General features: G+C 42.2%; 1 protein-coding gene across 2 annotated transcripts in view; it reads right to left on the bottom strand.

Annotated features, from left to right (window-relative positions):
• Positions 1–13,732, bottom strand: part of ATF2 (activating transcription factor 2) — a 379,503-nt gene that overhangs the window by 126,825 nt on the left and 238,946 nt on the right. For both annotated transcript variants that reach the window (XM_069225391.1, XM_069225392.1), the window contains exon 10: positions 3,643–3,789. In XM_069225391.1, coding sequence (XP_069081492.1) covers positions 3,643–3,789 — 147 coding nt within the window. The remainder of the gene's footprint in view (positions 1–3,642; positions 3,790–13,732) is intronic.

The following is a 13,732-nucleotide window of genomic DNA, read 5'->3' on the forward strand; positions in this document are numbered from 1 at the left end:
TTAGATTTACTATTCCCACTCTAACATTAGGAAAAGTAGGGATAGTGTTGGACTTTCGTGAGATCAGATTTACTAGATCCACTTCGATCTAAACAACAGTAGGGAAGGGGCAGGACTTTTGGGAGGTTAGATTTACTATTCCCTCTCCAATCAGAGCAACAGGAGGTCACTGTCACTCTAAAATTAGCAAAAGTAGGGAAAGTATTTGGGTTAGACTTACTAATGCTACTCCAAGTTAAGCGACAGTAGGGAAAGCGTTGGGCTTTTGGGAGAGTCAGATTTACTATTCCCACTCCTAATTTCTCAATTTCTCAAATACAGAAGACAAAAAAATTGAATTATACTTAAAGTAATATATTTACTGATTAAATATAAAACAATTAATATTATTTAAAAAATAATCATAATTAATTAAAAATAAACATATTTTAAATTAAGGCACTTGCCCCCACTGCCCTAAAAACAAACACAGACAATTAAAATTAATAAAATATTATAAAAATTAAACGTTATTCGTGTTACATTATTAAATAAAACAATTAAAATATAAAGTTTACAATATTTAGTAATTCAACTGATCAACCAATGAATTAAAATCAACAAATAGTTTAAATAACAATTAATCAATGATTAAAATTACGTTGTTATAAAATAAAAAATAAAGGACATAAAAAGGACTCACAAATTAAAAACAATACGTTACATTTACAAAAACTCCACTTCCTAACATCATACAGTCCCAATAGCCCACTACTAAAAAACTATTTAGAATTAAATAAAAAAATAAATTGCATTTTCTATAAAATCTTACAAACTACAACAAAAATTATTAAACCCCAACATTATTTTAATACTAATAATTTAAACTAAAATTAATATTTATCAAAAACTAAAACAAATTCAATAAAACAATAAAAAATACATTACAAACAATATTTTTTATGTCAATATTAAGTCCTGCAATATTTTTGACACCACAATATTAAGACTCATGATATTTTGGAATCAATGTTTTTGTAAAACACCTAAATGACATGTAAAGTAGACTATGCAAAAGATATAAAGTAGAATCTCCCTCTGGGGACTCCAGAAGGATTATCTTCACTTTACCACTCTCAAATAAGGCAGAAGGCTTAATGAAGTAAGAACTCAGGTGGTCATGCCGACCCTGGCGGACGAAGACTACAAGGGCCGCGGTGGCGGTCTCGCCACTGACGGGCCGGCAGTGAAGACTGGCAGATTATGAGTATGGTGGTTTGGCTTGTGCCACACCGCCACTTACCCGATCCGACCGCCAGGGCGGTGGGACCCGCCGGGCCGGAGATGAGCATCTCCGAACCGGCGGTCTAATGAAGACCGCCAGTGGTATTAGGAGTCGGCTTTCCACCAGGGTTTCCGTGGAGGTAGCACTACCACGTAAATCCTGGAGTAAAGGCTACGGGTGACAGGAAATTTCTTTCCTGTCACTGGCGGACAACTACCCCTTCTGCAAGACCAATACCCCCTCTTCCATACCAGAACTCCCCACCATCCTTACCAGTACAGCGCCCCCTCCCACTAAAAGGACAGTGCCCCTAACCCAACCCTCCTCCCCTCATACATGCACACAGGCACCCACACACACCCTGCATACACTCATTTACCAACACTTACATACACACATTAACTTACATGCATTCATACTCCCATACACACTCGCATACACAGCACCCCCCAACCTCCCACCCCCCACGGACAATCGACTTACCTTGTGTGGTGAGTAGGTGGTCCGGCAGGGAACGGGCGCTTCTACCGCCAGGAAAACCCCGCCATCGGGACACTGCCAGGCAGTATTACCGCTCGTAATACGGCGGACAGGGTCTTTTAGGTGGGGAGGGGCCGGTGGTGGAACCGCCCCTGCGCCTCTGACTGCCAGCATGTCTAATGGTGGATTTCCACCCAAATTGTGGCAGAAATCCCTCAGTAATCATAATATGGCTGTAGGAAGACAACCAGCACTGGTGGTCTTCTGGCGCCCGCGGATTTGGCGGTCTGAGGAAAAGACCGCCAAAGTCAGAATGACCACCCCAGTTTGGATAAAGGAAGTGGGATTGTTAGGACCCAGATAAGATGGAGGCCTGCTCTCTGAAAAATTAGCTCCACCTATAATGAGCTAACACCACACTGCCCGCCCAGTGACCATTCTCCACAATGCTGCTAAGGGATTATGGCATCTGTCTACCCCCCACCGAGTCACTCATCCAGATGTAGGTACGGACCGATGATACACTATTTTGCTTCTAGGTGGTCTGGTACTATTGGGGTCAGGGCTGGTAGCCACAATAGATTGGGGTGAAAGTGGGTCAGGCACAGTTATAAAGGAAGGTTCAAAATTCTTAGATCACTTTTTGGCTCCAATGAAGTCAGACTAGGGGTGCATAGCCTCTAGCAACAGCCTACTATCACATCCAACAACAGCAATCATACTGCTTGGTCCAAGTCATTCCCCTGTATCTCCCTGTAGTCGGCCTTTGGAGATGGATTGAGAAGTGGTTATAACCAGTAAATCACTGTCGGAATGGCATCAATCATTTGGCACAAACCATTTGAAGCCAAACATTAAATTGACTACAGGCATTCTCTGTTTTTTTTCACATAAGTGTGGTGCTAACAGTATATATTAAGTTACACACAAATGTAAAAAGCTATGCAATCAAAACACAGAGAACATACTCATATCTTACTTTAAATTGCATTGATGACAATCCACTGAGGGACTCTTCTGACACACTGAAGGCAACATACATTATGGGCCTGATTACGACCTTGGCGGATGGAATACTCTGTCACAAACATGACAGATATCCTTCCCGCCGTTTTACAAGTTCCATAGGATATAATGGAACTTGTAATAAGGGAGGCAGGTTATCTGTCACTTTTGTGATGGAGCATCCTAGTTGCCAAGGTTGTAATCACGTCCTATATGTTGATTTCTACAGAACACTAAGGGCCTCATAACGACTTTGGCAGTTCAACACGCGGACTGCCAAAGCCACAGGAATGAGACCGCCGTCATACCAGCGGCCTCACCCCCGTTGTATGACAATGTTTTCACTGGGCAGACCGGCAGAAACATCGGATTACGAAGTTTCTACTGGTCAGCCCGGAGGAAACAGTGCCACGGCATTGGCCTCGGCTCCCGATGCTCTTGCACACCAGCACCCTCGGAATGCGTTCTGTCTGCATAGCAGACAGTGCTCATTCCGAGGGTGCTGGCAGAGGGGCCCCTGCACTATCCATGCAGTGACACTGGCTTTCTGCCAACACTGGCTTTCCGCCAGTCTTTCCATGGCGGTGTAACTGCCATGGAAGTGTAACTGCCATGGAAAGGCTGGGGGAAAGTGGACTTGTGATCAGCACAGTGGTGCTGCCATGGGCACCGCCGTGGCTGATCACCAGTCCGACCGCTACCACCCCCTCAGGATCTGTGATCCTGGAAGTGCGACCAACACTGAGAGTTTGGAGGTCTCAAGACCACCAAACTTATAATGAGGCCCTAAATCTGTTGAATAACCTGCCATTAAATAAATGTTAGCAATTCTACGCATCAATTACACATGTTTTAAAATCTAAACATAAGCCTTTCTATTGGTGCTGTCATACCGGCGTTTCAGTAGTGGAAGTAGCAGGTTGTTGCAATGGGAGTGGGTGAAGATCCTCCGTTTGCGTCCTTGACAAACTACTGTGCTCCTTCGTAGTTTCTCCATTTGTAAGCTGAGACTGCTGCTGGATCAAAGCTGCTTTTAATCTCTGTAAATATAAAAGGAAGAAGGATGAAATGTTGTCTGCAATTGCCACATACCTGAAAAGATTCACAAGCTAATTCTTCAGAATACAAAGAAAAAAAGAGCAATTTTTCATTGACTGGAACCTGATATAAAAATAATTCAATCCTTTTCTTAATGAACAGACTAAAACACAAACACCAACATATGCAGTGTTTTTAGATGCATTTGGTTTTGATAAAGAGAAATAAATATATTGTTTTTAAAGTTCCACCTACTTAGCCTCTGCCTATTAAAAAGGTAGTAAATTCTTAACTGAAAATTCAAATGCTATCTCCAACACAGCCAATCATCTCACACTCCTCTCATTCACAACTGACACCTGTCCTTGCATAAATTAAATTAGATAACCTAAAACAATGAGCCAACATTTACTGGATACAACTATGCCCATTTCTTTAGGAACAGAAAATGTGTTGCTATATAAGTCACATAAATATACATAAATACATGATACTAATACAATAAAATAGGTCAAACACTATAACATTAATTAAATTGCAGTACAGTGTGCAAATCCCATGCAGTAGTCCAGTGGTTCCCAACCTGTGGTCCGGGGACCCCTGGGGGCCCACGAAGCCTCCTCAGTGTGTCCGCGACTGCTTAGAAAAATAAATAATATTAACAGATTAGGTTCCCATCTTTCAGTAATGACTCAGAGGGGTCTCCCCAGATTCCAATAATGATGCAGTGGTGGTCCCGGGGTTCCAGTAATGATAAAGTGGGGGTCCACAGAAGTCAAAAGGTTGAGAACCACTATAATAGTCCCATGTGCACAGATAGTACCCCACTACACCGATAGCAACCGATAGAGGATCTTCAGTGTTAAAGACAACTGACCCGGAGGGTAAGTGATTGGGGAGATTAATAAAAAGGTTAAAGTAAAATATCCCCACGGTCCCAATCTGTTAACCAGTGCCGGTCTAAAGAACGCTACAATCTTACACGACTAAACAAAGTAAACCACAAGGACGACCCTTTAACATGTAATCCTTTTTTTTGCCTGAGCCTGCACATATAGAACAGAAAATGTGAAACAACAAACATAATAGGTTGTCGAACATCGCTTCTCAGGATCCTAATTACTACACTGTAGGTCTCATCCACAGTTTATGGCATAATGGGAGAATCCTCTTCCTTCTGTACCAGTGATGTACTGGACAAAAAACTACAGCTTTGAGACATCTACAAACACACAAGGATATAACTGTCAAGGAGGCTGACAAAGGGGGAAATATAGTAATTATGAATACGAAAGACTATGATCAAGAAATATATGGTCAATTAGCAGATGACACTTGCTATGAAAAAATTGCTTCAGATCCAATACTAGCTCTAACCAATGAAATCAACAAATTCCTTAGGAAGTGTTTTGATGAACACTTAATTAATGAGGATGAATACACTTACCTATGTGTCTTTAGACCAAGACACCCATGCCTGTATACTTTACCAAAGATTCACAAAAATCCACATCGTCCCCCAGGTAGACCGATAGTGTCAGGGATGGGTGGTCCCTCTGAAAGAATCTCTGAATATGTGGATATTTTTTTACAAACCTATGTGATAAATCTTCCTTCATACATTTAGGACACCAAACACATCTTAAGTATCCTCACTGATATCAATTGGGAACCAGGGATGACTCTTGTTACCCTGGATGTGACTTCCCTCTACACTAGCATCAGACATACCTTAGGACTACAGGCTGTACGACATTTTCTTAATAACAGATCAGCTAGCCTATATAACCACACCATGATGCTGCTAAAGATGATTGACATTATTTTGAACAATAACTTCTTCCTATTTAAAAAAGAATGGTTTCGTCAGAAACGTGGATTTGCTATGGGATCCAGATTTTCACCACCTTACGCCAACCTCTTCATGGGTTATTTTGAACATAACGTGATCTGGAGTTCGAAAGGGAACACATGGAACATGGACATATTATTTTGGGGTCGCTACATTGATGACTGTATCATGATCTGGACGGGGGACATACCCAAACTGAACAGTTTTATAGAATACCTGAACTCTAATGACCTCAACTTTGCTTTTACTTGGGAGCACAGTAATAAGAGTATTCCCTTTCTTGATGTTGAATTATTCATCCACAATAACAAGATCGAAAGCCATCTCTATAGAAAAAGCACGGCATGCAATTCAATACTACATGCAACGAGCTCACATCCCAGGCATCAGATTGATGCGATTCCGTTTGGTGAAATGGTCCGAGCTAGACACAACTGTAGCTTGGACACTGATTTCTTTGAATGCATCAATGATATGGAGCACAGATTTAAGCAACGGGGGTACAAACCATGTATTCTTAAGCAAGCCCGTAATAGGATTTTAAACATTTCAAGAAGTGACACTCTCAAACAAAAATCTAGAACATTTAATAGTAACATTCGTTGTGTAGCTGACTATTCACAAGCCACCTCAATACTACGCAAATGTATGACAAGGCATTGGCCGATATTACGAGCGGATACAACTCTAAGAAGTTTTATTTCAGATACTCCACTTCTTACATTCCGTTGTGGCAGAACTCTTAAGAATACATTATGTCCTAGCAACCCTAGTAAACAACACCACGAAGATTGGCTCACTAGCCGCAATAAGGGATTCTATAAATGTGGGCAATGTGGAATGTGTAGATGGGCAAGAACGGGGATCTCTACCTTTCGTAATCAGCTTGGTGATCGATTTCCCATCACCTCTCCCATTACATGTAACAGCAATTACGTAATTTACATGATCATTTGCAAGTGCAGCAAATACTATGTAGGCAGCACTATCAGATCCCTCAAAATAAAAATGAGTGAACACTATCGAGCAATGAGACAAATTGACAGTCGGTATCCAGTGGCATTACACATCTATCAATGCCCGGCCCAGGGCCTAAACAAAAGCTTTGAATTTTATGGGTTCGAGAATATATCCAAAGACCCACGAGGAGGGAATAGAGAATTACACCTTAGAAGAAGTGAATGTACTTGGATCCTCAAATTAAGAGCAGTGGAGGAAGGTCTTAACACAAATTATGAAATGGAGTACTTCCTAGGTGATTAGTTTTACTATCATAATAACGTATAACTTGTACACTGTTTGTCCAAATATGAACTTAATCATTACTGTCAAACTCTATCAACACAGTATACAACACTACCTAATATGGAAGAATGAGCCCAGTTTAATTCTGGTGCTAAGATGGTGAACTCTGTTCAAATGTGAAGTGTTACTATTATTACAGTATTTACATTACATATGAATTCACACTTTATTGGTAAGTATCACCAATCTTTGATGATCACATGAAACGAACAATTAGGACGATGACTACTTAGGATTACTTGGCTGATTACACTTTGTTTTTACTATTTTGTATCATCTCTTATTCTTGGGACCCTTCGAACAAATTACTTCTAAGTTACATTATTCTCCTCATCGATTAAAAGAAGGACCAAATAAACAAACTGCCTGACATGCCGAAGAATTTTATACACACTCCTGAGACCTTACTCTGTGTCGTGTGACACCTTATTTGGTGTCTTTCTATCAATTTTGTAAGCGCCTAAGGCTGTTCGCATTAATTACTGCATAGCAATTTCAAGATGGCGCCCATTTTTTCTTTTAACACTCTGTCCTTTTTCTGTTTAGGGCCAGCCGATGATTCTCATCATCGATTAAAAGAAGGACCAAACAAACATACTGCCTGTCATGTCGAAGAATTTTATACACACTCCTGAGACCTTACTCTATGTCGTGTAAGACCTTATTCGGTGTCTTTCTATCAATTTTTGTAAGCACCTAAGATTATTCGCATTAGATAATGCTTAGCAAATTCATCCACCCAGTTGGACATTGTCTTTTAGTTGTGTCTTTCACACTCCAAGATGGCGGCCACTTTTTCTTTCAACACTCTGGGGGTCATTCTGACCCTGGTGGCCGGTGACCGCCAGGGTCACCGACCACGGGAGCACCGCCAACAGGCTGGCGGTGCTCCCGAGGGCATTCTGACGGCGGCGGTTCAGCCGCGGTCAGAAAGGGTAAACCGGCGGTCTCCCGCCAGTTTACCGCTGCCCCATTGAATCCTCCATGGCGGCGGAGCGCGCTCCGCCGCCATGGGGATTCAGACACCCCCTACCGCCATCCTGTTCATGGCGGGAAACCCGCCATGAACAGGATGGCGGTAGGGGGTGCCGCGGGGCCCCGCAAAGAGGGCCCCGCAAAGTATTTCAGTGTCTGCTTTGCAGACACTGAAATACGCGACGGGTGCAACTGCACCCGTCGCAACCCTGCAACTACGCCGGCTCAGTCCTCGTTGCAGGGGCATTTCTGCTGGGCCGGCGGGCGCTCTTTCGGAGAGCGCCCGCCGGCCCAGCGGAAATGTTTAAATGGCCGCCGCGGTCTTTTGACCGCGGTGCGGTCATTTCACGGCGGTACCTTGGCGGACGGCGAAATCACCCCCTCTGTCCTTTTTCTATTTCGGACCAGCCGATGATTCTCATCATTGAATAAAAGAAGGACTAAACAAACATACTGCCCGTCATGCCGAGGAGTTTCACACACACTCCTGAGACCTTACTCTGTGTCTCTTCTATACCTTATACCTCTAGGTAAGTGACATTAATGTTAACCTATGTATTTTTTCACTTTATTTTGAAGGGGCTGGGTCTGGTTGCTCAACTTAGAAGCAACATATGATTATAATCTTTGTTACATCGGTTTTAGATGAGACGGAGGGCTTACACGTCCTTTTTCTCTACATACACGCCAGCTTAATTATCGGGGAGCAAGACACAGTGCCCCCAACACAAGAATTTACCCAAAAGAACTGTTTTGTTTATAGGTACGTGACCTTTTACTTTTAGATTTAGATTTATGCCATATTGCTTATGCTTGTCACTACTTCCTTAGTATAGCGATCTTCTCTTCTAGATCGCACTGTAAAAGATTTTGGATCCATACATGCTGACTTATGAGCACTCCCTCACGAAGACTCGGGGATAATAGTGTTTTGCCCCCGTCACGTGATACTCACTACTCTTTCTCTATTGGTACGTGATAGTCCTTTTGTTAGTTCCTTTTAAATTCAACTTACTCATTATCTTCCTCCTAATGACTTACAATTATTTTATTTCAGATCGTACATTATCTTGAAGAGTTTTACTTGATTAGGATAAGCCATCTATTCATGTTAACACCTTACTTATATTTTGGTACGTTTTCCTTTATTCAGACACACTTGCGAATGCTTAATTTAGCACACTCTCTCACCAATTTCCTAGGTGTTATGACGCCTTTCTGTTTCCTTTTTTCCTAATGACACCCTGTCATCAAGAGTATATTTCTCAACCTTAGTTTCCGTTTCTCATCGCCACATATCTAGTGGGAGTCTTTATCCCTATTTCTAATTCTCAATTTCTACTTTGTTTCACGTGCACATCAAACTTTTGGTAATATTTATAATAATAACAAGTTTATCACTTGTGGTAAACTGTAATCACAGTTTTTTCTCTGTGGCTCCGTTTGGTAATGTCACTTGATGATTTTAGACACTCATGTGGTACTGGTGAAGGACTTGGCCACGATTTTTGTGCCAGGTATTAATTTTCCATAATCATGTATAACTACAGATTATGACCAAGCTCATTATTATGTTTCTTACAGCCCTGAGGAAGTCAATGAGATTAATTTCTCGGAGACGAAACACGTGTTGGCTGTTGGATGTTGTTGTGATGACCACATATGGAATCTTTCTGATGTGATGAACATGTATGAAAACCTCACACAAGAATAAAGCCACTGAACTTTAACTCTGTTTGGATTATATATTGATTTTCCAAAGACCAAGAACCTAACTGTACAGACTCTTATCTTATTTCATACGAGTGCCCTGGCCTTTTGAATCAGTTTGGTTTTTCCTATTGGAGAAACACTGGAGGTGCTGGGAGGACCCTCCGTTCGAGAGCACTGTATTTACTATCTATTGTTAAAGTCATGTTTTGGTGATATTCTGTTAGCGCCTATCCCTATAATTTTCCCCCCTTTTCTTCACAAAAAATTACAGCATGTTCAATGGTTTCAGTCACCTGGGTAAAAGGGGACAAAACTCATCGGACTCCTAGAGAGCACGCTGCCATTTTGCTGTAATGGAAGAGTGGCAAGGATTTCTATGTAAAGTGTCTTGGCTTGAGGGGTTTCTATCTTGTCTAAGAAGTCTTCTGTATTGTATTTGTCTTCAAACTCAAGAAAAGAGGCTGAAAGGTTACCTGCCCTAGAGTGGCCTAAAATCAATTAATCTATGTGTTGCCAGTACATACCCTTTAAAATTGCTTTAGATTGCCCAGTGGCTTCCACAGGGATGGTCCATAGGTTCCCACACCCTCTATGGAGCAGGTGTAGCTTTATAAACCTAAGCCAAGGGATCTTAGATGCCCCAGGCAGGTCAAATACATCTTCCAGACCCCGTCTATAAGGAAACAATACTGGGGGATCGCCCAAAGTCTACACCAATACAATATAGATCTCAGTCCTGTTTTATTAACGACAGATATAAGGCCTAGATCTAACTGTAAAGTGGTCAGTGGGGCACTAACAGGAAGATTCACTAAGAGTTGCATAAAGTGATTTTGTACTCTCTCCAGGGATCTTACATCATTGTGACCGTATAACTCCCCATGATACAGGGTTGCCCCTAGGGCTTGGAAGGTGTACATTTGAAGGGATGGAGATACTGGGCGAATTAACAAACCTTGTTGCGGTCTCACAATTCCCACTGAATATTGTTCTAATTTTAGCCTGAACTTCAGAATATCAGATAATCAAACTGCTCTGTGAGCGTGACCACTGGATAGTCACTAGATGAACTCTCTCCATTGCAACCCCCATTACGAATTGGATTAGATAGAGTTGATGTACAGAATTAAAGACCATACACTTGTTTTTTTCGATGTTATTCACTAGCCCCCCCCTCTTTGCAGAAGAACCCAAACTGATCCAGAAGCTTCTATAACCCCATAGGTGTTTTGGGGATCAGAAGTATATAGTCTGCAAACAGAAGGGTTGGAACCTTTCTATCAGCTAGATTCGGGGCATTGTTCTTACACTTCTGTAGATAGGTCACCAGGTGATGAATAAGATACATTGGGTCGGAGATAGCACACAACCCTTGCCACCTGCCCATTTGACTGGGGGGGGATCTGTCAGCTCCCGCTAATACCCATATATGACCTGAGCAAAGTTGTTAGTGTACATCCTAATAGTAACATCCAGAGTAACATCTTCCCAATAAAGCAGCTAGAGATGAAACACCTGTTAGATGGTACTAATACAATCTCTAAAACCGGCTTGAAAAAATGTCACCATTCCAGAGTCAGCAATCCCGTCAAGTAATCTATCCAAGATGATCCAACTAAAAAGTTTTTGGGAGCAATCAATAAGGTTGATGGGCTTATAATTTGATGGAAGTGTCCTAGAACCCTTTTAAAATATTGGAATTATCTCTGCCCTGGCCCATGTAGGAGGCATGGGAGCAACTATCATATTGGCACTAAAGAACAATGCAAAATAAAGACCCCAAATGTCCTTTTCGGCCCCACAGAGATCCCCTGAGATCTTATCCAACCCAGGAAGATTTTTTGGGGATAGTCCAGTCTACAGCTTTACTAATTTCAAGCTGGAAATCTGACTAGCATCTTGAACTCAAGTCCAGACTGGGAAACTACTGAACTAGTACTACCTGCGCCACAACAAAGAGCTATGTCCACCAGCCCAACGGCCCCATTCTGGAGAGATTCCAACTCTGTGGTGCAAGGGTACAGCTGTGAGAAGTGGTCAAACCAGTCAGATGCAGAGATGTTGTTATTGACTGGGGAATCATCGTCAGGGCCACAGCTAGCAAGGATGAGCCAAAAGGAGCGATGATCCTTCCCTTTAATGGCACATAGCAGATTCCCAATTTGCATCCTCCCAGTCTCTTTTGGCACCTACTACTGCAGATTTATAGGAGACCCAGGCTTCTTGGACCGAACTCCTACTTTGATCTTGAATGGCTACTGATGGTGTGTGCCTGACAACTCTACATGATCTGAAGTACCAAAGGGCCTCTTTTTTTCCTTTTGAGAATGGTGTTGGAGTCCACAAAGAAAAGATTTCTTAAGAAGATAAACAGAATTGTGAATTGCACTAATTCTCATCAAGGAATCAGTTTGCCTCAAGGATACCCCCGCAGCCTGCTCAGAGCTGTCGGGGCTCTACCAAAGACCTCCATTTTAACCTTTGTTCATTATTAGAGGGGGTATAAGACTTCTATTGAATGGTTCAGTAAGAGAGTTAGCTATATTAGTTTCCAGTGCTCTCAGCATTAAATTCAAAGCATTGTGGTCACTGTCCTGCCGGGGAGTCATGAACATATCAACCAGTATAGGCCAAAGTCGAATATCCAGCAAGATGTAGTCTTTAGACCAGTAATAAAGACTGGTGTGGTACAGGCAACTGAATGTGTGCCTTCCCTTTTTTATCTGAAATTGATCTCCCATTGCAGGCTCAAAGGCCATTACTCAAAGTAAATGCATTTAGTTGGATTACGGCGGCTGTCCATTTTTTTATGAAGTGAAGTTTTGCTTTTATATACAAGGAAAACTAAATAAAGAGAAGATGTTCTTGTGATGATACGGACTAACTGGACTTAATTGTTCTATTCTAAGTGGTGCACTATCAAAATATCTATTATTGTATCCCTCTTGAGTTAGTACCTTGGCGGCAGGTACTGTGATCTGTGCACACATTGAACCATAAATACCTGCTTCTTGTTTTTTTACTAAGATTATATACAAGTTGGTGATAGGGATAGGTGCATTTTCATTTTGAACCCGCTGCCAATCCTTTCAATAACAAAAAAGTCCTCTCTCAAATGTTTGGTCAAGGGACCGACCCACCCAGCTCTCCAAGCCAACAAAATACCATTGTATTCAGTATTATTAAAATGGGTATTCTGGGTCAGCCAGTGACAGACTTTGTTTTTGAGCTGAAGAGCAGATTCCTCACTCGGGGTTTTAGATATGGTACTCCAGTCAAAATGGCCACATAAGGGTAACAGTCAGGGTGAAGATTCAAGCAGGTCTGTTAGGGAGGGGCTGGGCCTGTGAGTTCGATCCTTGGTTAGGCAATCCATGTCTCCAGGTCTCCCCAATAAGCCTCCTCCAACTACCTCCATTGTGCTCAAGGCACCCACAGATTGCAAGGAAGGGGGCTGAAGACCATTGGCAGACGTCACTCCATGAGATGGTAGTAAACTTAAGGTAGGGTCTGTGCATGGAGCCAAAGGCCTGTCTTGGCTGAGCATCGGCAGCTGAACAGGGACCTGAAGGACCGACAAATTTGCCTAGGTTGTAGTTAACTGGGCAATAGTATCTTCTAGGCTACATAGCCTGTCCACCAAAGGAGTAACAAACGCTACCATCAAAGATATACATTTCTCATAAAGGCAGTCCCAGTCAATATTTGGTGCTTCAGAGATGACACCATTTGCAGCCAGAAACGCCACACTGAAGCGGAGTGGTCTCAATAGTCTCAGTAGACCTATCAATGAGCCTTTGGGCTTTGGAAGCTCCAGGTCTGCCCCCTTGCTTGGGTTTATGTTTTCTTTTTGCTGACGACCCAGCTAGCTAATGACGATGAATGAGATTGCACAACAGACACAGTGGACAATGGGCCACAAATTGCAGGGGGAACCACACTAACCGCTCCAAAATAAGCTGTCTCAATAAGGGGCTACTAGGGCCATGATCAAATTTGAATGATAAGCATCTCGCTACTAAATCAATTGTTTTTTTGGCTATTACACAGACTGCATGGGCCAAGAAAGAATTGAGTGTGGTGCCTCTGGATGGTTTAGC

This window comes from Pleurodeles waltl, chromosome 3_1 (assembly GCF_031143425.1).
Source record: "Pleurodeles waltl isolate 20211129_DDA chromosome 3_1, aPleWal1.hap1.20221129, whole genome shotgun sequence".
Classification (NCBI taxonomy): Eukaryota; Metazoa; Chordata; class Amphibia; order Caudata; family Salamandridae; genus Pleurodeles; species Pleurodeles waltl.